Source organism: Nothobranchius furzeri, chromosome 14 (assembly GCF_043380555.1).
Source record: "Nothobranchius furzeri strain GRZ-AD chromosome 14, NfurGRZ-RIMD1, whole genome shotgun sequence".
Classification (NCBI taxonomy): domain Eukaryota; kingdom Metazoa; phylum Chordata; class Actinopteri; order Cyprinodontiformes; family Nothobranchiidae; genus Nothobranchius; species Nothobranchius furzeri.
Window position 1 is genome coordinate 55,593,152 of NC_091754.1, and position 26,829 is coordinate 55,619,980.

Here is a 26,829-nt window from a genome sequence, read left to right on the forward strand (position 1 = left end):
GACCTTGGGCGTCATGTTGTTGGTGATGCAGAAGGCCAGGTGCTGCTGGATGCTCTCCATGCTGTGGCAGTGCTGCTGCTTGGTGGTCCTCAGGTACTTCTGCAGGGCCCGAGCCATGGAGGGGAAGATGGCCTGCGCCGCCTCTCTGGGGTCCATCACGTCCCCGGGAGCCTTTTTCTGCTCGTCGTCCTGCATGCGTTTGATGTGGGTGAAGGCCTCCTCTACCGCCACCACCAGGCTGGGAGGAAACACACAGTTACTCCTGCTTCTTCACAGAATCCTCGAGCTGCTCCTCGGACTCACCGCGCTTTGCGTTTGCGGACCCGCTTCTCGTGCTCCACCTCTTCGTAGTACAGCTCGTTGTGGCTGGTGTCACGGCGCCGGGCGGCGGCTGCGATCATGGCTCTGGACTGGGACTGGGCGAGCCCGGCGGATGCCGCTGCGTTGTTCCCTGGACCTGCAGGGACACGGAGACAGCATGGTAGACACAAAGATGATAGAGAAGACAAAAAAATACAGTCTTTGATGAGGACATGAGGTGAAACGTGAGGAGAGAGAGCTGTTTGTCTGAGCAGCGGGGGGTGGGGGTGTCGCTTAATAATGCACCAGAAACGTTGTTCTACTTCCTTTAATCAGCTGTTACATGAAAACCCGGAGAGCTGACAGAACGGCAACAAAGAGCCGTAAATGAAACGGTTCAAAGCTCAGAGATTGTTTAAAATGATCTAAAATAATCCTCCTACGCTTCTAACTGTTGACATTTGCTCCAATTAAGAAAGGACCTGAAGATTTTTACATTTTCAGAAAGAGGCTGCTGATGTTGATGCGGGTTAAAAGCAGGCTGAGGCGGTGAATTATTAATGCGGGGGCAGGGATCGAACTCCAACAGAATAATTCATGAACACAGAGGGGGAAGATCTCACCCGCTCAGCTCATAACGAGAGAATCTGGTGGTGAGTGTCAGGACAACGGAGACGCTGAAGGCTTTTATCCGTGTGTAAAAACTAGGAAAAGATCCGTTTATGATTAGGTCTGCAGGACCGTCTCGTATCGCAGAGTCAACGATAAGGTCGGTATAGATCGGGGGTCGGCAACCCGCGGCTCTAGAGCCGCATGCGGCTCTTCCATCATCTGATGCGGCTCTCTGAGCTTGTAAAATAATGAATGGATTTTTAAATAAAATGCTTTATAATTTACTGCATTAATTTTACATCTGTAAGCCAATTCTAAATGTAAAGATTGTCTACGTAAACCTGAACAGGTCCAACCCGGTCTTACTGTGAGACCGGGTTGACGCGTCACGCTTGTGCGTAATCATAGGCGCTCCCTGAGCTGACGAGGTTGTGAGATTCTGGGATTCTCCTTAGACAGGCTCCTGGATGCGTCGCCACATTGGAGACAGGAACAAGCGCTATTCAGCCAAAGTTTCATAATCAGGGAACATTTTCTAAGTGACAAGTCTCACTTCAGTCGGAGGAATCTTCCTGCATGCGCTCTGGTTCTGCGACGCGCTCCAAGCCCCTCTCCACATCTTCAGCTCGCTGTGGACCTTATGTAGTACATGCTGACAGTGAGCTGCGCTGAGCAGTGTCCAGCTCAGATGTTCAGATGGGAATCTTTTCTTGAGTGATTTAGCTACATCTGTGATGTGCGTAGAATAAAATGTCAGTTCGTCTGCATGCGTCGGGGTAATTCTTTCTATTCTTTCTCCGTCAAAATAAACGGTCAAATACGGGAACTATCCGGTCAACACAACACAAGCCCTGCTTTTAACTGTTCTGTTTTCTTGTGAAAATTGTCGCAAAGAGATATAATTTAACTTGATTAACACCAGAGCCAGGCGCACTGCGCCATTGTCTCCGTCACTGTAAATGAGGGAAAAACAAAATGATCGGATCCTTTTTTGACCTTCCCCACCTACAAAGTTTAATTACAACAGGCAGAGACGGGCTACAGCTTCTGGATCCATTTTATATAAATCGTTTTATTGATTATCGTCTTATGAAAGATAACTTTGACGTACACGAGCGACCGGTACTGGCTGCTGTCACCTGTTGTGATTAGTTAAAGCAGCTCTCAGATGTCTGAGGGTAGGCCCCGCCAACAACGCTGTGGCTGCTGTGGCTCCCAGTGTTTTCTTTACTGTGGGAAACGGGTAATAATGGCTCTTTGATGGGAACAGGTTGCCAACCCCTGGTATAGATCATCAGCACAAGTGTCTGGGCACAACGTGATGCCACGATATATTGTAACGACGTTCAGGTTGTCTGTATATTTCATTAAATTTTAGAGTATTCTGTTGATAAGTGTGCAATGTCGCTGCTTCAATCCGTTATAGTCTGTGGGGGTGTTTCAAACCAGCCTCGACGCGGCAATTTTCAGGCACGTCCCAGAAGCGGAACGCCGCGCCGCTAAAGATAGAATCAGATTCTATTTTTGCAACAACCCGCTTCTGGGATATGTCAACTGCCGAACAGGAAATGACACACGGTTTCAGAGTAAAATGTCAGGTAATTTTCACAATAAGTCTACTGCAGGGATGCAATTTCATAGCTATGTAGTTTACGTCTATATGTGTGAACTCAAGGTTTATTTACTCCCAGCATCGTTCCAGAAGTGCAGTGGTGTGTTTTTCATGGCTTTAATCCTGGCAGTGGAGAGGAACAACATCATATACGACATCAAACAGTGATATAAAACGTGATCTCCCTCTTTTTGGTTTAACAGCAGATGGCATAAACAAACCGTGACTTTTGAAGACTCAAGGTATCTTGTGATCTCGCAAGTTCAGTGAGAAGCACGGCGGAAAAGCCGTTCTGCAGCTGAGACTCCCCCCGGTGTGTTTTGGCATGCTGTGAAGCTAGCGAGTAAACCGTTCACTTGCGTTCTGCAAGGCTGATGCTTCTACTGTGAAGTAGGGGTAAGTCTGACAATACTGATAACTCTGATGAAAACATTAACTCTAACAAGTCTGATAACTTCAAATCAGACAATAGCGATAAGTCTAACAACGATATATCTGACAATAAAGATAAGTCTGATAACGATATATCTGACAATAAAGATAAGTCTGATAACGATAAAACTGATGATAACGAAAAGTCTGATAACAATAAAACTGACAGTAAAGATAAGTCTGATAACGATAAAACTGACGATAACGAAAAGTCTGATAACAATAAAACTGACAGTAAAGATAAGTCTGATAACGATAAAACTGACGATAACGATAAGTCTGATAACGATAAAACTGACAATAACGATAAGTCTGATATCCACAAAACTTACGATAACGATAAGTCTGATAACGATAAAACTGACGATAACGATAAGTCTAATAACGACAAAACTGACGATAACGATAAGTCTGATAACGATAAAACTGACGATAAAGAAAAGTCTGATAACAATAAAACTGACAATAACGATAAGTCTGATAACGATAAAACTGACGATAATGATAAGTCTGATAACGATAAAACTGACGATAATGATAAGTCTGATAACGATAAAACTGAAAATAACGATAAGTCTGATAACAATAAAACTGACAGTAAAGATAAGTCTGATAACGATAAAACTGACGATAACGATAAGTCTGATAACGATAAAACTGACGATAACGATAAGTCTGATAACGATAAAACTGACAATAACGATAAGTCTGATAACAATAAAACTGACACTAAAGATAAGTCTAATAACGATAAAACTGACGATAAAGAAAAGTCTGATAACGATAAAACTGACGATAAAGAAAAGTCTGATAACGATAAAACTGACAATAAAGATAAGTCTGATAACGATAAAACTGACGATAATGATAAGTCTGATAACGATAAAACTGACAATAAAGATAAGTCTGATAACGATAAAACTGACGATAAAGATAAGTCTGATAACGATAAAACTGACGATAAAGATGAGTCTGATAACAATAAAACTGACAATAACGATAAGTCTGATAATAGGGCTGCAACAACGAATCGATGAATTCGATGAAAATCGATTACTAAAAGCGTTGGCAACGAATTGCGTCATCGATTCGTTGTGTCGCACAACTCTTCCAAAAGCGCCCCCCCCCCCCCCCTTCCCGCCCACCGTTGCGCGCAGACCAGAGCAAGTCAGATCAGCGCGAGGGAGAGCCGCAGATCAGCGCGAGGGAGAGCCGCAGATCAGCGCGAGGGAGAGCCGGTACAGGCAGATCAGCGCGAGGGAGAGCCTGCAGACTTGCGCTGCTGCGAACCGGTTCCGCATTGTTGCACAGCGATCCAGGCAGCTGCTTCCAGCGCACGGTCCATTCTCAAAGTGGCGCAACCAAAAAACTATAATTAGCACATGATCGTTCTTGTCTGCACATGTTCTCTATTTTCTGTCTTATTTGTGCCTGAAGCGCTCTGCTGCGGAGCTCATCACCTGTGCTGTGGTGATTTCACCTCACGCAGCATCGAAAACGCGCTCTCCGCTTTTCGGTCAGGAGATCCCTTTGATCTGCTCAAAAGTAACTGATGAGGTGAAAAAGTAAGAATCCAGGCAACAGATTTTCTGGAGAATTAAGAGGAGATGCAGCAAGATGAGAGACAGACAGGACAGGAAAATAGTTAAATAAAAACAAGAAAACAAAGTAAAATGTAGGTAGATTTATCTCCACTACACGTTTTTACCAGTAAAAAACAATAAGTTCTACACATGTCATAGTTATACATCTGATACAATTCAGATCACCTTCAAAACTCAGTCACACACCCAGGGCCGTTTCAAGACATTTTGGGGGCCAAGGCAAAATGTCCCCCCCCCCCCCCCCCCCCCCCCATAACTGGGCTCCCCAGAAGCCTCTGTGTAATTCATGCCCTCTCCAGGAGTATTAGTTATACAGTGTTTGTAAAAGCCCCTCAGACATTACTGACATGTTCTAATATATCAGATGAAAAACTAAATTATCAGACATGCTGTCTCATCAGCTTCTTTTCTAAACTTGCAAAAAGTAACAAAACCATTTGAAAGCCACTATTTGTGGATTATCTGAAAGTTTCCATGGAGTGTGTGACAACTTATTTTATCATTGATCCTATCGTCTAATCTCACAGCTGAAACAAGCATCCTTAATAATCTGTGCACAGGAAGCTTACCGATGCTGTAGTAAAACAAAAGGTATAATAATTTATTATTAATAAAACCTTGTTGCAGCACTAAAGCAGAAAAATGAGATTTTGCATTAAATATGCAAAATATTTACATATGAATTGTTTTAGAGCCCTTTTATTGGCAGAATCTGATATTAATTTAGTTCTTACAAAAAATGGGTCCCAACATGGTTTGTGTGGTGTTGCCATAGTGTGACATCATAGGCACAGATCCCCTGTCCTCTTGTTTGGAAATGGAAATATGGTCACCCTACATTAAACAAACTGTCCACCCGGGCTTTTGCACTGCACAGAGAAGCTTCGCTGCCTACGACTGAACGTCAGTTGAGAGTCAGTCTCATGCAGACTGACCAATGAAGAGAGGGCCTCAAGTTAAGACCCTCTCCTCATTGGTCAGTCCACACGAGGTGGGTCAAAGGTTACTCTGGGCGGGTTACGTGTTGTCAGGCATTCAAGTATTGAGTATATTTACTGCATATTACAGTAAAATATTCTGTATGTGACCACATTATGGTGATCCTCGGGTCGTGATGATGGAGCCCTTGAATATTGTTGCCCAGGGTACAACAAAGTGTTAATCTGGCCCTGGTTCCGCCGTCACATTCCCGCAGAAACTGGTTGATCACACCGGGGCCAGACTACTAGCATGTGGTTTTACAACCACAATGTCCTCGGAAGCAAAAACGCTTTTAAAAGGGAGGGAGGAGTCCTAACTGTTGCTGCAGGCGTGTTGTGTGAGAGTGCAGTTATATACTGGTTAATATATTTTTGGGTTCAGTTGCTTTCATGTGGCCTAATGTGAGTCTATTTGGGATCATTGGAATGATCAGCAGCATTTCTTGATGTGACTTTATGGCAGTTGCCCAGGGCATCATCGCAAGGAGAATGGCATTCATTTACTTTTGTTTTATTTGGTATTTTTTCAGTCATTTTTGGAAATAGTGATCAATTTTGATTAATTCACAGCCTATGTTTAATTACATTTAAAATAAATGTCAACAGATGAGATCAAACAAAACAGATGAGAATTGCCCTTAAGCTGTTTAACTTGGACCAAGCATTTTAGGTCACAGATAGATGTAGCTTAGGGTCTCTGTCTATACACCTTATAAGACAATTTAGGTGATGGCATGTTGTTTTTCTGCTATTGAACTGTTTTCTAATAATGTTGTGTTAAATAAAGTGAAGGAAGGAGAGAAATAACGTTTCCCTAGCAGTTTTTAAAAATTTCCCCATGTAATCCGATTAATCGATTAATCGTGTCGAGACCCCATCCGATTAATCGATTATCCAAATAATCGTTTGTTGCAGCCCTATCTGATAACAATAAAACTGACAGTAAAGATAAGTCTGATAACGATAAAACTGACGATAACGATAAGTCTGATAACGATAAAACTGACGATAATGATAAGTCTGATAACGATAAAACTGACAATAACGATAAGTCTGATAACAATAAAACTGACGATAAAGATAAGTCTAATAACGATAAAACTGACGATAAAGAAAAGTCTGATAACGATAAAACTGACGATAAAGAAAAGTCTGATAACGATAAAACTGACAATAACGATAAGTCTGATAACAATAAAACTGACGATAAAGATAAGTCTAATAACGATAAAACTGACGATAAAGAAAAGTCTGATAACGATAAAACTGACGATAAAGAAAAGTCTGATAACGATAAAACTGACAATAAAGATAAGTCTGATAACAATAAAACTGACGATAATGATAAGTCTGATAACGATAAAACTGACAATAAAGATAAGTCTGATAACGATAAAACTGACAATAAAGATAAGTCTGATAATGATAAAACTGACGATAATGATAAGTCTGATAACGATAAAACTGACAATAAAGATAAGTCTGATAACGATTAAACTGACGATAACGAAAAGTCTGATAACGATAAAACTGACGATAAAGAAAAGTCTGATAACAATAAAATTGACAATAACGATAAGTCTGATAACGATAAAACTGACGATAAAGATAAGTCTGATAACGATAAAACTGACGATAATGATAAGTCTGATAACGATAAAACTGACAATAAAGATAAGTCTGATAACGATAAAACTGACGATAAAGATAAGTCTGATAACGATAAAACTGACGATAAAGATAAGTCTGATAACGATAAAACTGACGATAAAGAAAAGTCTGATAACGATAAAACTGACGATAATGATAAGTCTGATAACGATAAAACTGACAATAAAGATAAGTCTGATAACGATAAAACTGACGATAAAGATAAGTCTGATAACGATAAAACTGACGATAAAGATGAGTCTGATAACCATAAATCTGACGATAAAGACAAGCCTGATAATGATAAAACTGACAATTACTCTAAATCCGACAACAATGAATTTGCTGATAACGATAAATCTGATGATAAGAATGAGTCAGAAAAAATTGATGAAAACATTAACTGTAACGATAACAAATATTCTGACAATAACGTTAAGTCTGATAACCACAAATCTGACAATAACGATAAATCTGAAAACCATAAAACTGACGATAAAGGTAAGTCTGATAACGATTAAACTGACGATAAAGAAAAGTCTGATAACGATAAAACTGACGATAAAGAAAAGTCTGATAACAATAAAACTGACAATAACGATAAGTCTGATAACGATAAAACTGACGATAAAGATAAGTCTGATAACGATAAAACTGACAATAACGATAAGTCTGATAACGATAAAACTGACGATAAAGATAAGTCTGATAACGATAAAACTGACGATAAAGATAAGTCTGATAACGATAAAACTGACGATAAAGATAAGTCTGATAACGATAAAACTGACGATAAAGATAAGTCTGATAACGATAAAACTGACGATAAAGAAAAGTCTGATAACGATAAAACTGACGATAATGATAAGTCTGATAACGATAAAACTGACAATAAAGATAAGTCTGATAACGATAAAACTGACGATAACGATAAGTCTGATAACGATAAAACTGACAATAACGATAAGTCTGATAACAATAAAACTGACACTAAAGATAAGTCTAATAACGATAAAACTGACGAGAAAGAAAAGTCTGATAACGATAAAACTGACGATAAAGAAAAGTCTGATAACAATAAAACTGACAATAACGAGAAGTCTGATAACGATAAAACTGACGATAAAGATAAGTCTGATAACGATAAAACTGACAATAAAGATAAGTCTGATAACGATAAAACTGACGATAATGATAAGTCTGATAACGATAAAACTGACAATAAAGATAAGTCTGATAACGATAAAACTGACGATAAAGAAAAGTCTGATAACAATAAAACTGACAATAACGATAAGTCTGATAACGATAAAACTGACGATAAAGATAAGTCTGATAACGATAAAACTGACAATAAAGATAAGTCTGATAACAATAAAACTGACGATAATGATAAGTCTGATAACGATAAAACTGACAATAAAGATAAGTCTGATAACGATTAAACTGACGATAAAGAAAAGTCTGATAACGATAAAACTGACGATAAAGAAAAGTCTGATAACAATAAAACTGACAATAACGATAAGTCTGATAACGATAAAACTGACGATAAAGATAAGTCTGATAACGATAAAACTGACAATAAAGATAAGTCTGATAACGATAAAACTGACGATAAAGAAAAGTCTGATAACAATAAAACTGACAATAACGATAAGTCTGATAACGATAAAACTGACGATAAAGATAAGTCTGATAACGATAAAACTGACAATAAAGATAAGTCTGATAACGATAAAACTGACGATAATGATAAGTCTGATAACGATAAAACTGACAATAAAGATAAGTCTGATAACGATAAAACTGACGATAATGATAAGTCTGATAACGATAAAACTGACAATAAAGATAAGTCTGATAACGATAAAACTGACAATAAAGATAAGTCTGATAATGATAAAACTGACGACAATGATAAGTCTGATAACGATAAAACTGACAATAAAGATAAGTCTGATAACGATAAAACTGACGATAAAGAAAAGTCTGATAACGATAAAACTGACAATAACGATAAGTCTGATAACGATAAAACTGACGATAAAGATAAGTCTGATAACGATAAAACTGGCAATAAAGATAAGTCTGATAATGATAAAACTGACGATAATGATAAGTCTGATAACGATAAAACTGACAATAAAGATAAGTCTGATAACGATAAAACTGACGATAAAGATAAGTCTGATAACGATAAAACTGACGATAAAGAAAAGTCTGATAACGATAAAACTGACAATAAAGATAAGTCTGATAACGATAAAACTGACGATAAAGATAAGTCTGATAACGATAAAACTGACGATAAAGATGAGTCTGATAACCATAAATCTGACGATAAAGACAAGCCTGATAATGATAAAACTGACAATTACTCTAAATCCGACAACAATGAATTTGCTGATAACGATAAATCTGATGATAAGAATGAGTCAGAAAAAATTGATGAAAACATTAACTGTAACGATAACAAATATTCTGACAATAACGTTAAGTCTGATAACCACAAATCTGACGATAACGATAAATCTGAAAACCATAAAACTGACGATAAAGGTAAGTCTGATAACGATAAAACTGACGATAAAGAAAAGTCTGATAACGATAAAACTGACAATAAAGATAAGTCTGATAACGATAAAACTGACGATAAAGAAAAGTCTGATAACGATAAAACTGACAATAAAGATAAGTCTGATAATGATAAAACTGACGACAATGATAAGTCTGATAACGATAAAACTGACAATAAAGATAAGTCTGATAACGATAAAACTGACGATAAAGAAAAGTCTGATAACGATAAAACTGACAATAACGATAAGTCTGATAACGATAAAACTGACGATAAAGATAAGTCTGATAACGATAAAACTGGCAATAAAGATAAGTCTGATAATGATAAAACTGACGATAATGATAAGTCTGATAACGATAAAACTGACAATAAAGATAAGTCTGATAACGATAAAACTGACGATAAAGATAAGTCTGATAACGATAAAACTGACGATAAAGAAAAGTCTGATAACGATAAAACTGACAATAAAGATAAGTCTGATAACGATAAAACTGACGATAAAGATAAGTCTGATAACGATAAAACTGACGATAAAGATGAGTCTGATAACCATAAATCTGACGATAAAGACAAGCCTGATAATGATAAAACTGACAATTACTCTAAATCCGACAACAATGAATTTGCTGATAACGATAAATCTGATGATAAGAATGAGTCAGAAAAAATTGATGAAAACATTAACTGTAACGATAACAAATATTCTGACAATAACGTTAAGTCTGATAACCACAAATCTGACGATAACGATAAATCTGAAAACCATAAAACTGACGATAAAGGTAAGTCTGATAACGATAAAACTGACGATAAAGAAAAGTCTGATAACGATAAAACTGACAATAAAGATAAGTCTGATAACGATAAAACTGACGATAAAGATAAGTCTGATAACGATAAAACTGACGATAAAGATGAGTCTGATAACCATAAATCTGACGATAAAGACAAGCCTGATAATGATAAAACTAACAATTACTTTAAATCCGACAACAATGAATTTGCTGATAACGATAAATCTGACGATAAACATGAGTCTGAAAAAATTGATGAAAACATTAACTGTAATGATAACAATTATTCTGACAATAACGATGAGTCTGATAACCACAAAACTGACGATAACGATAATTCTGATAACGATGAAACTGACGATAACAATAACTCAGACAATATCCATAACTCTGATGACAAATCTGACTTTTTTTTTCCTGAAAGAAAAATTCACTAGTATTGTGAACGATGAAATGCCCATTTTCCAACATGACTCAGATGGACAGGCTTTTCCAACAGCATAGGTTGGTATTTTACCCCCAACTTTTCTGTACCTACTTCGTTGTGCTTCCTAGCTTACACTCAATTCCAAAATGCATCAAAAACTGGGCAGTGCGGGCAATAATACGGCCCACCTCTACTAAAAGCTGTTACTCTAACAACTGGAGTGTTTAAAGCTGTGGATCAGCTGGATCCAACAAGTTGTTGTAACTCTAATAAATAAAGTTCTACTTCATAGTAAAGGTGACTAATAAGTCAAACACAAATGTCCATAATTTCTGTGTTTGTGTCTGAGCTGAAATTAGAATTATTTACTGGGAGCAGAGAGAAAGAGAGTGTGTGGTGTGTGTATGTCGGGGGGCTTTCTGAACAGCTGCTGCATGGTGAGTACGATGATCGCCGGCGACTCTCAAAGGTGGATTGATGAGATGCCAGTTTAATAGCTATTGATTTATCAGCCATCTCTGTGATTGTCTCTCACTGATGTTTGGAGAGAGAGAGAGAATTAAGCGAGCGAGCGAGTGAGCAGTGAGGCGAGTTAGCACGCCTGAGTGAAGCTCGAGGACACTTAAGGGACGGGGATGATTTAATAGAGGGTTTGTGTTCCATTCAACCAGCTGTCAAAACTTTTTCATCAACCTGTGGCATGCAAGGAGAGTGTGTGTGTGTGTGTGTGTTGGGGGGGCTGCTAGCATGGGGGCTTCATTTACTTACTGTCCAACAAGTAGCTTTTGAGTTTGTCTCTTAAGATGTCTGAATGGGTTTAGCATCAGTTGGGAGAGACATGAGGAGAGAAGAGAGTCAGGAGTTCAGTCCCACCTGCTCACAGCCGCGGAGCGTGTCGTAGCAGGGTTACTACAAATCACCTGAGCTTGATACACCTGTCAGCCGTTCTACATTCATGCTATGCTAGCAGATCCTTTTTCTTCCTCGCAGGCAACAATTTGCTCCAGAACATTCCAGCAGGGTGGGTAGGTGGGCCTGCAGAGGCTTGAGAGGAGCTAAACACGTCACATGCTAGCTTAGGATTAGCAGGTTTAGAAAATGTTAAAGTTTGGATAAAACAATGTGGGGACTGGTTTTCACAACATCCTGGCATTTAAGCCACCCCCCAGAGAGCAGAACATTGAGTCATTTACATTATTAAATAGATTTCTATTCTGTCCTGTGTGTGTTAAACTGTGTGTGTTAAAATCAAGGAAAGTGAACTGGTGTTTTTCAGCCATTTGTGTTTTTGCTGCAGAACTACGGTCACTGCAGCTTGTGAAATTCATTAAATCATCAAGAACTGATACAAGTGACTTGTTCGTTCATTCGAGAGAAGAATGGCACAAAGTCCATGATCCGCTCCACTGATTCGTCCAGCACGGCCGAGAGAAGGGATCTTGCAAAACAAAGTAAAAACTGTAACACAGAAACTGTTAGGCCTCCACCAAGAGATGCTATAATTATCGAGGATTGTGCTAATATTGGGGTAGGTAAAATCAGAGCAAAACACCATCATCTGTAAACAGCAGGGGCTGCTGGGAACTCACCGTCCACATTGTAGACCTTGAGGCCAGCCAGGTGCTTGGCGGCGCGGGACTTGGAGGCAGACAGCAGTGCCGGGTTGTGGATTGGGAAGTCACTGTAGTAGTTCTCTATGATGGCTAGGGCTGCCCGCTGGATGCTAGAAGGAAACAAGAGCGTGTGTGTTTAAACCTGGGAAGCTTTGGGCCTGCGAGGCAGATTCAGCTCTAAAATCAGGAAGAAAAATTACAACAATGCATTTCACACCTCGAGTTTTACACCAAAAACGCCTCTGCAGAGGGTTCACAACCTCGCTTTTGGTGTATGCAGGACAAAGACTCCTACAAACACAAAGCAGAGCGAGTGGGGGAAGGATGGAGAGGATGTGGGACACAAACACCTGAAAGCAATACTTAAATTAATTCCTCTGTGGGAAAACCCCTCAGAGACAAAACAGCCGACAGGAAGAACCACAACATTTCTCACACATCCAGAAGAAAAGCGTCCACGTCTTCTTCTGGGGTTAAAGCTAGCTTCGTTTTAGCGTCGACAACAACACCAGACCCATGTGATTGTTTATGTCATTAGCCGCCAGCGTGGTGGTCACGGCCGCCTGACGCGACACCGGAGAGGACAACGGCAGGAGGAGGCGTGAGCAGCTGCAGCTCAGATCCCCACAGTGGATCTGCGCGAGCCGGGACTTGTCTTTCATTACCCGGCACTATTAAACCGACCGTACACAAGTAGGATGTTTTCATGTATCACACGTCATAAATCATCAGCTACTTATAACAAACCGCCTCCGTGTTCCTGGAGGGGAGCAGAACCGCGCTACACAAGCTGCTTCACAGAATTAGCTTTAAAAAATCTGTATTTTTATGTTTGTCACAAACTGTAAAAATCTACAAAAAATGTTGAATTAATAAAATATAAACAAATAAAAGAATTAACTAATTAATTAATTAAATATTTAACACTAGAGCCTAATAATTAGATGGTAAATTCTAAAAAAAAAATACTAAAAAACTTTGAGAAAAATGGGGTTTGAGAAGGTTCTATGGGGTCTATAAGGCCTTACTGAGCCTTAAATATTGCCGAAAGATAAAAAAAACTTAATTATAATAAAATTAATAGTTGACGAGGCGTTAAATCGTCTTTTGCACATGTTTGTATCATTCAACTGGCAATAGTCAGGGTAACAAGTCTGAAACTTTGTGATTGCCCACAAAAAATGTCCAAAAGCCCTACAGACCAGTGTACCGTATATAAATATACACAAAATACCCTTTCCTACATGATCCACAGACCAGTAGCAGACTTCAGCCCGATGATAGAGGAGGCTACATTTTTAACTACGGTGTTTCCTCAGGGCAGTGTTGCCATCTTAGCTACTTAGTCATTATTTCAAACAACTACCCTTAAAGAGACATTACTCCAAAGTTGAAACTGTCTGTTGACATATTTCCCAGAGTTAGATAAGTGGGGAAAAAACAAATTTTAACCTGTCCAGTCATTCTCCTGACCTGGCTGTACTCCTTTAGCTTTAGCTCAGCATTAAACACAGTAAGTGAATGGATCCAACTAGCATTGTGAGTAACAACATCCTAAAAATCCCTCAGTAGCAATCAGACTGGCTGCGAGTGAAAATAAGTAATTTATTATTAACGTAAAGGAATCACAGACGCCATTTTACACTTGGGACTACTTTATGACAACGCACAGCTGTAAGCCTCATCTGCAAGGTGCAAGTTAGCCCCAAAGACACCTGCTTCTGTAAACACAGATGCTCACGTTGTTAGTCAATCATCATAAAAAACGTGAACACACACACACACACACACACACACACACAAAGAGAAAAAAAGAGGACACACAAAAACACAACATGACTGTGCAAGAGGATATATAAAAGTAAAATTTTTCGGAGATGAACACGGTAATGATTCATAGTGCATTTGGTGCCAACCACAGCCTTAGGTGATGTGTTGAAAATGCTCAAGTCCATACTTGTGACAGCACAATGTGAGCACCTGTGTGTGTACACGCGCTTGTATATGTAAGGTTTCTCTATAGGAGCGTCCAAAAGTGAGTGTGAGGGGCCACACATCTGCCCCCAGAGACGTGTGGAAGATGGAGGAGTTCCAAGCCCAAGAGATCCAATTGGTCTCCCCGGAGCGCAGGAACCCAAGGAGAAGCCCAGGGAAGCAGACCCCACCAGGAGTGACCCGACAGATCCCAAAAACTTCCCGCCCTCGACACGGGGGCTGTGGACATACTTGGTTTGATCCTCGCTCCCGAATAATGCTGTTGTGTCCTTGGATAAGACACACAACCCTCCTTGCCTGCTGGTAGTGGTTGGAGGGACCGGTGGTGCCGGTGGTGGGCACCTGCGGCTACATTGTAGCTCATCCTCACCAGCGTGTGAATATTGTTAACTGTTAATTGTGTTAACATGTTTACACCAAAGCAGACCGATCAGCTGATTATCAGGATTCAGACTCTGCTGTCCGTCTGGTTTGGTGATATTTTATGAATCGCATCTAACTGATTATTTTTTACAGTGTTTCAACGGTGATATGAGCGGCGCACCTGTGAAATCAAAGCCCTGAATGCAACAGCAGGTAGGACACACTATTGCATCCATCCTGTCGTGAAAGAGTCTCCATCTATAAATCCATCAGGCTTTAAGAGGCAGGAGAAACTGGATTTCAGGGAGTAACAGGAGGCAAAAGAGAACTTGCAGGTTTTTTTCTTCCTCAGAGCCGGTAAGGTCAAGAAAACCCAAAAGCTCGTCTTCTAAACTAACAGCTTTCCTGCAGCCCAGCAGCACATCTCTCCAACCTCCCATTAACTATTAAAGCCTTCATTCTCTATTCTCTGCCGAAGATTCCTCCCTGCCTCGGTCTCTCGGGTCTTTCCTCTTTCTGCAGGCGCCTTTTCCAGGAGTTTCCTCTCTGAAGTCTTCCCGTTGTTTCTCCTGGAGTGATTTCTCTCCCTATCAGCCACTTTGTTTAGGCTTTTGGTCTTCCACCTCGAGTGGTAACAATTCTCTTTTCGATCATCGCTCCCCCCCCCCCCCCCCCCCCCACCTTTCTTAACTTTGGTGTTTGCTTCCCTTCCAAACACCAGGCTGAAAGTGTCCCAGTTTCCTTCTGCCTTCATCTTGTTTTCTGTTTTCTCTCATTCACTCCTGATCAGCACAGTTTCCTAAGGTTTAGGTAACAGTTCTTTGCTGCATCCAGCCTCAGAAAATCCCTTTTTAAGACACCAAGCTAGATGAGAAGTCATTTGATCTGAAGATGCTTCGCGGTGTCTTTTAAAGCCGAGAACGCGCGCGTAACCGGTTGTACGGCGTAAATGTGCATTTCTTATGTGGTGAGATTCCGAGTCTGGTGAAAGGAAGGAGTTCCCAGAACCAAGAGGCGGAAATGAGCTGATTCATCAGTGGATTCGGAACCGGAACCAAGAACATAATGATGGACACCAACCAAGCTACTGAGCTCCACCCCGTCTTTCCACCGGAGCCGTCAGCAGCGCGTTACTGCAGCAGCACGTCATAGCTGCTGATAGGAACCGCTGTGGTCAACAGAACCTTTTCCACCGGAGCCGTCAGCAGTGCGAGTCAGCCGCGTCTGAGTTCTCCTGCACTATCCTATTGTATACTACTGTACACTATTTTTACTGTATATATCGTATATTTTATTTCTTTTTCACCTGTTCCTTTGTCTCTCCTGCTGCTTTGAGCATGTACATGACACAACAATTTCCCTCGGGATAAATAAAGTTGTTCTTATCTTATCTTATTAGGGAAATAGCGGGTGAGCGGTGTTGATGCAGGATTGCGCATGCGCCGGGAGCGGTTCTGGTACTTGTTGGGTCGCAGCTGCTCGCTGCACCGCTTCAACAGTGCGATACCCTCACGAGGGACGAGCAAAATTTCAAACACGCCAGAAGTCCGTGCGAGCTCACGGTTGCTGATCGGTAGCTGGTCACGTGGTGTTAATCGCCTCTCGTAACCCCTGTACACTACACGACGCTCAGCGCAAAACTCGCCCCGATCTTATGGATTCTCGCACGAGTGGAAAATCGGGTCAAAAAAGTGAAAAAGTCACACAGTGTACGCCCGGCTTTAGGGGTACAAGAACTAACTTCTGGGTTGCTCCTGTTTACTGGCTTCAATTCTTTAACCAACTCTGCAGCTTTTTGCCTGCTGGTGTCGGATTACAAATAGCGTAGCTGCAGCATTAGCTCGGCGCATACTTGGCGACCTCACAGATTGTAAACAGTGACAACATCCCTCTTTTGTTTTTGTTTTTTTGAAAGGAGAAAAACTGACCAACCCCCGGCCAGCTGAGAACGAAATCTGTTTTAACGTAACTTTCCTCCCAACATTATTGAGGCTGTTTTGTGAATATTTCACGGTAGAACTCTTACATGTACATGCTCTTTTAACCGTTGGTGAATGATGGATAACAACACTCCTGAGCACATCTTGAGCTCCTTCAAAGGAATCTCCTACCATCTGTATGCAGATGACATCCAACTGTACATCTCCGTTAAGCCCCATGATGTCTAAGCTGCAGCTGTTACACACCTGCTTAGACTCTATCAAAACCTGGATGGCTGGGAGTTTTCTTCAGCTGAATGAAGATAAGACTGAGATCCTCATCTGTGCCCCAGACAAGCTGGTTCTCAAAGTCAGAGACTCTCTTGGTCAGCTTGCTTCTCACACCAAACCTTCTGTCAGGAATCTTGGCGTGACCTTTGACCCAGCTCTCACCCTGGATTCTCATGTCAGTTCTCTTGTTCGCTCTTCCTTCTTCCATCTCAGGAACGTTGCTAAGCTGAGTCCCATTCTGTCCCGCTCTGAACTTGAGACAGTTCTCCACACCTTCATCTCCTCACACTTAGACTACTGTAACTCTCTTTTCACGTGTCTGAGCAGAACCTCCCTGAACCGTCTACAGGTGGTTCAGAATGCCTGTGCTCGGCTTCTGACCAAGTCCTCCAAACACACCCACATCACCCCGCTTCTCCTCCAGCTTCACTGGCTGCCTGTCAACTTCAGGGTTCATTTCAAGATCCTGGTTCTGGTCTATAGGGCCTTACATGGACAAGCACCATCTTACATTGGTGATCTTCTTAGTCCCTACACCCCCAGCAGGTCCCTGAGGTCCAGTGATCAAAGCCTACTGGTTGTGCAGCACCAGGCTAAAGACCAAAGGTGACAGATCATTTGCTGCTGTGGCCCCCAGACTCTGGAACTCTCTCCCCCTGAGCCTGAGATCAGTGGACTCAGTGGTCTCCTTCAAAAAGCAGCTGAAGACTCACTTGTTCAAGCTGGCTTTTGTATGACCTTCTTCACCTCTCTCTCTTTATTCTGCTCTCCCCACCTATTCCACCTTCCTCAGGATCCACTGATTTCCCTCTTTCCTGTTCACTCTCTCTCTTTCTTTACATTTTTTAAATCACAATTGTCTATTTTTGCTCATTTTAAATATATTTTTAAACATTTTCTAAATGCTTTTTTATCTTTTTACATTTTTTGTTTTTGTGAAGCGCCTCGTGATTTTTATCTTGAGAGGCGCTATAGAAATGATACTTTCTTCTTCTTCATTCTGAACCATAGGCTTTTACACGTATGTAGTGAGTCCAGTGACCAGCTCCCTTATTTACTCATAATGTCGATGTAACTAAGCTAGTAGCATAACTTTCATATTAGCACAAGTTCTGACTGACTACAAATCTATATTAATTTTGTTTCCTCTGAACTTTGTACTATTATCACTTCTGTTGTTGGTCTCAGCATTGTGGCTTTTGTGTTTCATTGAACCTTCTGGGCCACGGTACTGACAGACTGACAAAAACATTATATGAATATTCGTGGATTTAACAGTTTAATAGAATAGTTGGTAAAATTTAATAACAGAGCGCAACAATTTCAGGGTATCTGCAGGTTTAAGGGAGCCAAATTTAAGACTTTTTAAGACCTTTTTAAGGCCACTTTGACCAAATTTAAGCTGTTTTTTAAAATTAAATTTAAGCTATGATTTCCAGCTATTGCCTGGAACGTCGCGAACGTGGGATTAGCCATCCAGTTACCATTAAACTTGCACTTTCCCATGGCGCAAGCTCCCCCTAGCTTAATCAGCTAATGTGCTCTTCTAAAAATAGTCCCCTTTCACTGAATGTGTACGGTTCCGCTTACGCCAACATCGTACACAAAAAATGCTGAACACTAGAAATTCACAAATTTTTTTTAGAAATAAAAGAATCTTGTTTATTGGGTCTTTGGTAATTTAAGACCTTTGGAAACTGTATTTAAGGATTATTTGTCAGTTTTAAAGATTTTTAAGGCCTTAAATTTGGAAAAGCAAATTTAAGACTTTTTACGACTTTTTAAGGACCCGCGGATACCCTGAATTTGGATATTCTCCTATTTCTTCCAACATGAACAAAAAAAAAAAAAAAACCTGAAACCTTTTACAAAACAAAAAAGATTTTTGTTTTTTATCTTCACCTGAGCTGTCCCAGATTGTAGTGCCTCGTCGTGCCGTCCGTGGAGCGCGTGACGCACACGGAGAAGCACGGCTGGAGCTGCCGGAGCTCCAGTAGGACAACGGCCAGGTAGTGGATGAAGAGCAGCGCGTCCACCAGGGACACGGCGTACTGAACGATGCCCTGGTAGTTCTCATCCTGCACAAACAAAAACATTTCAACAAAACAATCAAATCTTTTGACCTTATTGACTGTAAGAATGTGTTTAAATCGCAGAATCCTCGTGACGAGCCCTCCGGGAGGTTAAACGTGTGAGACTAGATCCGGAGCTTTTAGATATGAGGGCAGATTTTAAAGACGGAAGCCTTTTAGACCTTTAGTTGGTCTGTTTTTCTCAAACATGGTGAAAGAAGCATCAAGAGGGATTTTAAATGATAACTCACACACTTAACACACACATCACTGGGGCAGCCAGAAACTGTGCTTCGGCTGTGTTTTTCACTTAGCTTAGCTGCTCAAGGCATTGAAAATAAACATGTCTGCAGCGCTCAAGACCTCTCACTCTAGTCTCTAAAATCCCTCGTCTGTGTGTGTGTGTGTGTGTGTGTGTGTGTGGATTTGTTTTTATTTTTAGTTACTCTCCGGGCTTACAGTTATAGCTCTCGTATTTCACGCCTGGCATTAATTCTCCTCACAAACCTTAGCGTCGAGTATCCGGACACTGTAGAAGAGCCAGTAGGACACAACAAAGAGTAACACCAGCACTGCGAGCAGGACCCGGAACACAAAGACACGTGGGAGTCCCGCCCGCGCCGGTCTGAAGAAGAGCGCCCAGACGGCCAGCAGTAGGATGAGCAGCTTGAAGGCCACAGAGATGTAAAGGCCCTCGCAGGCCGTCCCGCAGCTCTGCAGCTTCTCTGGCCACAGGATGTGTGGCAGCACCAGGAAGGCCAGCGGCGTGAGGAACACCAGCAGGCCCAGGATCACAGCGATGGTCCTGGTGAGATACAGGCGACAGTTCAGCCCCACGCTGTCCTCAAGGTCCTTGGTGATGCGTACAATGTCCTCCTGAGAGAGGCTGTGCTCTGATGTGCCCGTGACGGCTGTGGTGGTCTCGCCCCAATTGTCATCCTAAGAAGAAGAAATCAGAATGAACTTAAAAGTTTGTAACGTTATCAAAACGCTAACAAGAAGTTCCAAGAAGCTGTTTGTCCACCCTAGTGAAGGTGGATGATTGACTAGAGAACCACCAGATGTGAAAATATGGTTGTTGCTTCATAACACGTCCAATCCCATCCCACATGGCCCAAACACTGGTCCAATTAGGTTTTCTTATATGAAGCTGGGGTATATTTGTTAAGTGTGTGTGTGTGTGTGTGTGTGTGTGTGTGTGTGTGTGTGTGTGTGTGTGTGTGTGTGTGTGTGTGTGTGTGTGTGTGTGTGTGCTCTGTCTTCTCCATCCCCAGTGAGTCGTGGTGGATGGCTGCTTATACTGAGGCCCTGTCCACACGTAGCCGGGGATCTGCCAAAACGTAGATATTTTTCTACGTTTTGGCCTGTCATCCACACAAAAACGGAGTTTTTTCACACAAAAACGGATCTTTTTAAAAACTCCGGCCAAAGTGAAGATCTGCGTTTTCTCCGTTTTGGGTGTCTGCGTGTGGACAGACAAAACCGGAGTTTTAAGGTCCGCAACGTCACTTTCCGCGACAAAAAAATGCTGACATCACGTGTGCGACCTGTGTTTACACTAGCTGACAGCATGGATGCCCTCAGAGCTGCGCTCGCTTTATCAATTGTCCAAGCGCTTTTTGCTTGTTTGTTTTTGCAAGCGGAATTACTGCTCCTTGCGGAAGACCACAGACGAAGGACAAGGTTAAGAACGGGGGAAGTACTGCCGCCTACAGGTCTGGCATGTCCTTAACAACGTATTTATCCGGGTACGTGTGGACAGAGTTTGTTTTTAAACGAGGTGGTGTGGATGCAAGTTTTTGGAGAGGCGGATATTCGTTTTTAAAAAAACCCAGCTAGGTGTGGACTAGGCCTGAGTCAGGATCCTCTGGAGGTTTCTTCCTGTTAAAAGGGAGTTTTCCTCTCCACTGTCGCTACATGCTTGCTTAGTATGAGGATTGCTGTAAAGACTCTGACACTAGTCAGTGACTCGATGCGACCTGCTGGGTTCCTTATATAGGAAACTTTTTACTGATAGGTTAATGAACTGACCTGAACTGGAATGTTTACTTTGTGAAGTGTCTTGAGACGACTCTTGTCGTGATTTGGCGCAAAAGAAATAATCTGAGTTGAACTGAAATGAGTGCGTCACGTTATTTGATGTCCAAAGGCTCATGAAGACTGAAAAACAACTATAGACCCCGCCCCTACGACTGAGCTCTGTCTATAGGTCCTTTCTGCGTGGAGTTGCATGTTCTCCCCATGCATGCGTGGGTTTTCTCCGGGTACTCCGGTTTCCCCCACAGATCACAACATGCCCTATAGGTTAAAAAAAATTGTAAGTCGCTTTGGGTAAAAGCGTCTGCTAAGCACATAAACATAAACATAAACATGATGGTCAGACTTATAAAGGATCTCTTGCCAGGCTAGGAACGTATTGCACTTAAGATTTTTTAGAAAATTCTTTGGCGGGGACAACCGTGGTTTATAATACACTTGAGAATGGAAAAACAAACAAACAAAAAGTGCTTCACACATAAACACATTTCCATTTAGATGTATTGATGGTCTGGGGGTGGAGCCAGGGTTAGACACAAATATGGCGGGAGTGACAAAAACAGACTGCAGGAGCTGGATTATAAAATGGTCTTGTGCGGGGTTATAGGTACACTTCTGTTGAGACAAAGGCCCTACACATGTCTCTGCAGACCGGCTGACTAGTTAAATGAAAAGAAGACAGAAAATTCTAATACATACAAAAGTTAAATACTTGGGAAATTTTAAACAAACGTGGTTCCTATCAATTATATTAAAATGTAATCATCCATGCTTTAAGACTTTCTTTTATTCAGAAAATTTTCTTGAAACGGATTCAAGGCAGGTTGTTTCCAAGCTTGAGAGAAAGAAAAGGAAGTGGAAACGGTAAACGGAGCTCATGTTTGGGTCTGACTGCATCCGCAGATAAAAAGCGTCAGCAGTGTCGGAGCAGTGTTATAAAAACAAAGATAAGGACTTTATGTGGTATTCACAACAGTGTTAATGTGGCCCTGAGAGCCACCAACAAAAGGCAGGAAAACGACGACGATCTGAATCTGAAACAACACGTGTGAGTGAAACAGAAGATAATACCAGTTAGATGAGCTGATGCATCGCAACCCCTCAGAGCTGAGGGGGGTTGGGAGGAGGAGGAGGAGGATGGTCCGTCTGGCCTCAGGGTCACAGCAGAACAATGGAAGTATGATGAGAGCAACAGAACCCCAAAGAATAGACTCTACATCACCAGAATCAGCTTTAGTCCTCGACTCTTATCCACCAAACCAGATGAAACTTCAACAATCTTTCGTGGCTCCATTTACCCGTGACTGGGTTCTATAAAAGATTATGCCAACTTCACACTTTCGCTCTAGGTTTGTTTCTCTCCGGTTACGTATCGATGAGCTCATCAGAGGCAGGATGGTGGTTTGGTGTCTCAGTGATGAAAACAGTTTTCTTTTGATCACAAACAAAGTCAGAGTCGTTTATGGGAATGGTTTGAACTTACTAACACTACGAACGCTCAATGTATTTACATTTGGATGTGTTTTTCGACAACACCTATAGTTAGTGGTACACGCTAATTAGTAAGGTTCACATTTATGCAACCAATGGTTAATAAAAAATTGTTTTTTTTCCCCATTCTTGCTGTTGCTGGCTCTTGTTCTCCGATTGAGTAATATCACTTGATCAAGCCCTTCATACATTCCACAATATAATCGGTACAAGTATATGTGACTTGTGCTGATATCGTATCGGATGGATATCGATCAATACTAAAGGCTGCAATATCTGTATCATATCGGAAGTAAAGACGTTGTGTCACGGCTGCCAGCCTTGAGTGAAGAGCAGGAGCCAGGATCACCCAGCCCTGGTGATCAGCCTGACACCGCCCCTCATCCTCCTCTCTCCCAGGCTGCTGAGGAGCACAGCTGAGCTGCATCTGGTTGATTGCCAACACCTGCATAAAAAGGCTGTCAGTGTTGCCAACTTAGCAAATTTGTCACCATTTCTAACGCCTTTTCAGACCCCCTTAACGACAATTTTTCAAAAAAGCGCCTAACGACAATTCTGGTGACATTTTTGACCCCCCTCAACTACTTTGACTTCAAATTTGTAGCAGACTTTATCTGCAGATTAGCGAGGCATCTGAAGCGACAGGACCGTCCTTCCTTCCAGAGGATCAGAAAGAAAATGATCTGCGCATGTGCTTGCAGCGTGATCACGCTACCCTCGTTGGCCAATCAAACCTTTTGTGGGTTTTCTTTCACAAGAGATAGCCACCGGAGCTACATAAAGGGCGACCGCCCCTTCCGCCATCCTGCCTCATTTCGGCAGCCGAGCTCGGCTGGCACCAGCGTCTCACTCACACATGGCTTCTGCATTCAAGGAACATTGGAACTCTATGAGTTCAATAACGTAGCACATTTAAAACTTTTATAAAAAACAGAATAATACTGTGTAAGTCATTGGCAGGTCATTGCAGTTTGCATGTAACGTTTCTGAATACTAAATACGACCTGCTTTTTTTTACACAAAAGTACTAAAAACAACAAGGCACTTGAAAACTACAACAGAATATTCATTTTAATTCAATCATACATACATTGCTATCAATTTAATATTTTTTGTGTTTAAGAGTTCCATTCTCTTCAGAAAAAATATAAATATTCCTTCCATTTTTGTGTGCCATCTTTCCTTGATGTTTTAAAGGCTGCTGTTTTGTATTCTATGGGTTTTTTATTTTAATAAAATATAAAAAAAAGAAATTAAATTATTTTGTAAAATAAAATCACGTGGGTTTTATTTGATTTACTCTACAAGATCAGTGATGTCATCACGCAAACAAGATGACGTCATTGTGTCGTATGCAAATTAGCACGTGACATCATTTGGCGACATCTAGTGACTTTGGGGGGGAACTTCAGCTACTTTCAGTCAAAAACAGTTGGCAACACTGAAGGCCGTGCCTTCAGCAGGCTGGGAGGCAGCAGTGCAGGGGTTCTGCTGTCCTTCTGGTTTTTGGTTTGGTTTCAACCCCTTTCGTTTAGATTCATGTGGATGAGTTGTAAACTTTGGTTTGGTTTTTAACTCTTAGTAAGAAGTTTTTGGATGATCCAGTGGGATCTTTTTTGCAGTTTGGTTTTAAGGTTAACTTTGTTTGTGGTAATTTTACTGACCTCGATTTTAAACACCTTCGTTGTGGTAAAGCGTTGTAAAGTAAGTTTTCACCAGGTGTTTTAGACAGTATATTGTTTTGGAACTCGGGATTTTAAAACACCTTCTGTTCGGTTAAGCTTTTAACAAAGTTCTAACCAGGTGTTTTTACGGTTGATAATTTGTTGTGACGTTAACCTTTTACAGAGATCTGTTTGCACGTTTTTAGAACCTTTTTGTTACAATAAAACCCTTTTAATATCCACTGTCCAGTCTTATGTTACCCCCATCCTTCACTTTTAACAACACCCGTCGGGGACGTAACACGTTGTATCCGGACATCCCTGACGCTAATCAAGCTCAAGCCACAAAAAAAGATTTTTGAATAAAACACTCAAACTTTGGATGAATACATCTTATAATAAAAAGTTGATGAAAAAAATCTAAAGTGAAGACAGAACGTACATTTTAATTATAATCATTATTGTAATTTTTCCCCCGCCTGTGCTCACATAACATTTTGGATAATCATGCCAATATGATGCATTTTTTCTCTTATTAAGGTTTAAAGGGTGTGGCGTTTTTATTTACACCTTTTAGTATTTTACGTTGAAAGATTGAGTTTCTCTTTCTGGCGCTAAATAATAAACAAAAGAATGTTTCTTTGGGTTACGTGTCAACTTTGGTGATTATTGAATGATTTAGTTGTTAATTTAGTTATTTGGAGTTTTGTAAATATCACACTGACAGTACTTTCCACAGTACAAATCAAAAATAAACATCGAAAACACCTGGTAGGCTCAACGCACTGGTGCGGGACGACACCTGGCCCTTCGCGGGAGCCTTGATGATGATGATGATCTATGTATAGAACTTGTGGAGAATCATTCAAAGCTGCCGACGTGTTAACTATTGACTTGTTAGTGTGGTTTCCACCAACAGGCCCTTTGATCAAGTCCAACACTGTAATCCACCCAGGCCTTTCTGACCTTTGACACCAGGCTGTAAATATTCATGTCACCATCTGCGTTTCTCCGGACAGAGCCAAACGTCTCCACTGATCAGTCTCACGAGGACTAAATTAGACTTTGGAATGCAGGTTCAAAGTGTCGGAGAGCACGTGTCGCCACATTCCTGTGAACTAAAGGACATCGGACATTTTAAGGGCGGTCAAAGTGTTAGTTATTCATGGAAGCAAACAATCCTGAACAAGCTTTTATAGAAGAAAAATAACTCAAAAGTGGGAATGATTTAGCAGATGTAAAGAGATTAATTGTACCTGACGAAGCACAGGGAACAACTTATTAAGAAATGCATAAATACTTTGTGCTTCAGTCCAGTCAAATGAAGTGGAGGCTGTTTGTGGAGCCAAACAAAGAAAGCCTCTTCGGTAATAATGAGAGAAAGAGACTGAAGAGCCCTCGGCTTCTCCACAGAGAGGTCTGCCACAGGCGTTCTATGTGCATGAAGCAATTATCCCCTACGGAGATCTTAAGTAAGCAACGCCTCATTATGTTCTGCTTGTGCTAGTAGAGTTAAACACTCCACAAAACAAAGTGATTCAAGGGCTGAACCGGGTGTGGCAAAATATTATCGTTCTCCTTCTTGCAAGTTCGCACTGCCACCAAAATGCTCAGCTGTAGATACTTCACGACTCCTAGAGAGGGCGCTGAACACACAAATGCAGGAAAAAGTTAACCAACTGGAAAGGACGTACATGCAACAGCAAATCTGCTTTTCTTGTTGGGACTCTGGTGGTTTGTCCTAGAGTTGAAGTGGTATCAGCCGGCTGTTTCTCCTTCGATATTACTGAGAGGGGAAACACTCATACCAGTGGTGTTCTGTTGCTAAATACGAGAATGCGTTATGAATGCGTGCGTGTGTGTGTGTGTGTGTGTGTGTGTGTGTGTGTGTGTCTGTTCTGTCTTCTCGATCCCCAGTGAGTCGTGGTAGATGGCTGCTTATACTGAGCCGGGATTCTCTGGAGGTTTCTTCCTGTTAAAAGGGAGTTTTCCTCTCACTGTCGCTTTATGCTTGCTTAGTATGAGGATTGCTGTAAAGTCACTGACACTAGTCAGTGACTTGATGCAATTTGCTGGGTTCCTTATATAGGAAACATTATTTCTGATTGGCCTAATGAACTGTCCTGAATTGGAATGTTTATTATGTGAAGTGCCTTGAGACGACTATTGTCGTGATTTGGCGCTATATACATAAACTTGAATTGAATTGAATGGAGGACCCAGGAAAGTGCGGTGGTTCGGCAAAACTGACAACCAGATAGTCCAATGGTTGCTTTCGGTTTGAGTCGTGTTATTAGCAGAGTTTTTTTTGTAATCTTTGCAATATATTTACTATACCATGTTAGAACATTGAGAGGTATGAAAAAATGTTTTATACTAGCTTGTT

General features: G+C 41.1%; 2 protein-coding genes and 1 pseudogene across 6 annotated transcripts in view; 2 read left to right on the forward strand and 1 right to left on the reverse strand.

Annotated features, from left to right (window-relative positions):
- Positions 1–26,829, reverse strand: part of LOC107381036 (vang-like protein 1) — a 93,937-nt gene that overhangs the window by 3,486 nt on the left and 63,622 nt on the right. For 4 of the 5 annotated variants that reach the window (XM_070544198.1, XM_070544199.1, XM_070544201.1 and 1 more), the window contains 6 exons: positions 19,759–20,190; positions 19,082–19,257; positions 12,588–12,721; positions 11,767–11,805; positions 304–457; positions 4–238 (listed from right to left, as the gene is read on the reverse strand). In XM_070544198.1, the coding sequence (XP_070400299.1) occupies positions 4–238; positions 304–457; positions 11,767–11,805; positions 12,588–12,721; positions 19,082–19,257; positions 19,759–20,190 (1,170 nt within the window). The remainder of the gene's footprint in view (positions 1–3; positions 239–303; positions 458–11,766; positions 11,806–12,587; positions 12,722–19,081; positions 19,258–19,758; positions 20,191–26,829) is intronic. The other variant, XM_015952515.3, reaches the window with a different exon arrangement.
- On the forward strand, positions 898–8,421 carry LOC139062702 (protein starmaker-like; annotated as a pseudogene).
- Positions 8,580–11,708, forward strand: LOC139062703 (dentin sialophosphoprotein-like). The gene is made up of 3 exons (XM_070544358.1): positions 8,580–8,586; positions 8,649–9,221; positions 9,516–11,708. Exons 1-3 carry the CDS (start codon positions 8,580–8,582, stop codon positions 11,006–11,008), a joined length of 2,073 nt encoding a protein of 690 aa, XP_070400459.1. The 3' UTR covers positions 11,009–11,708.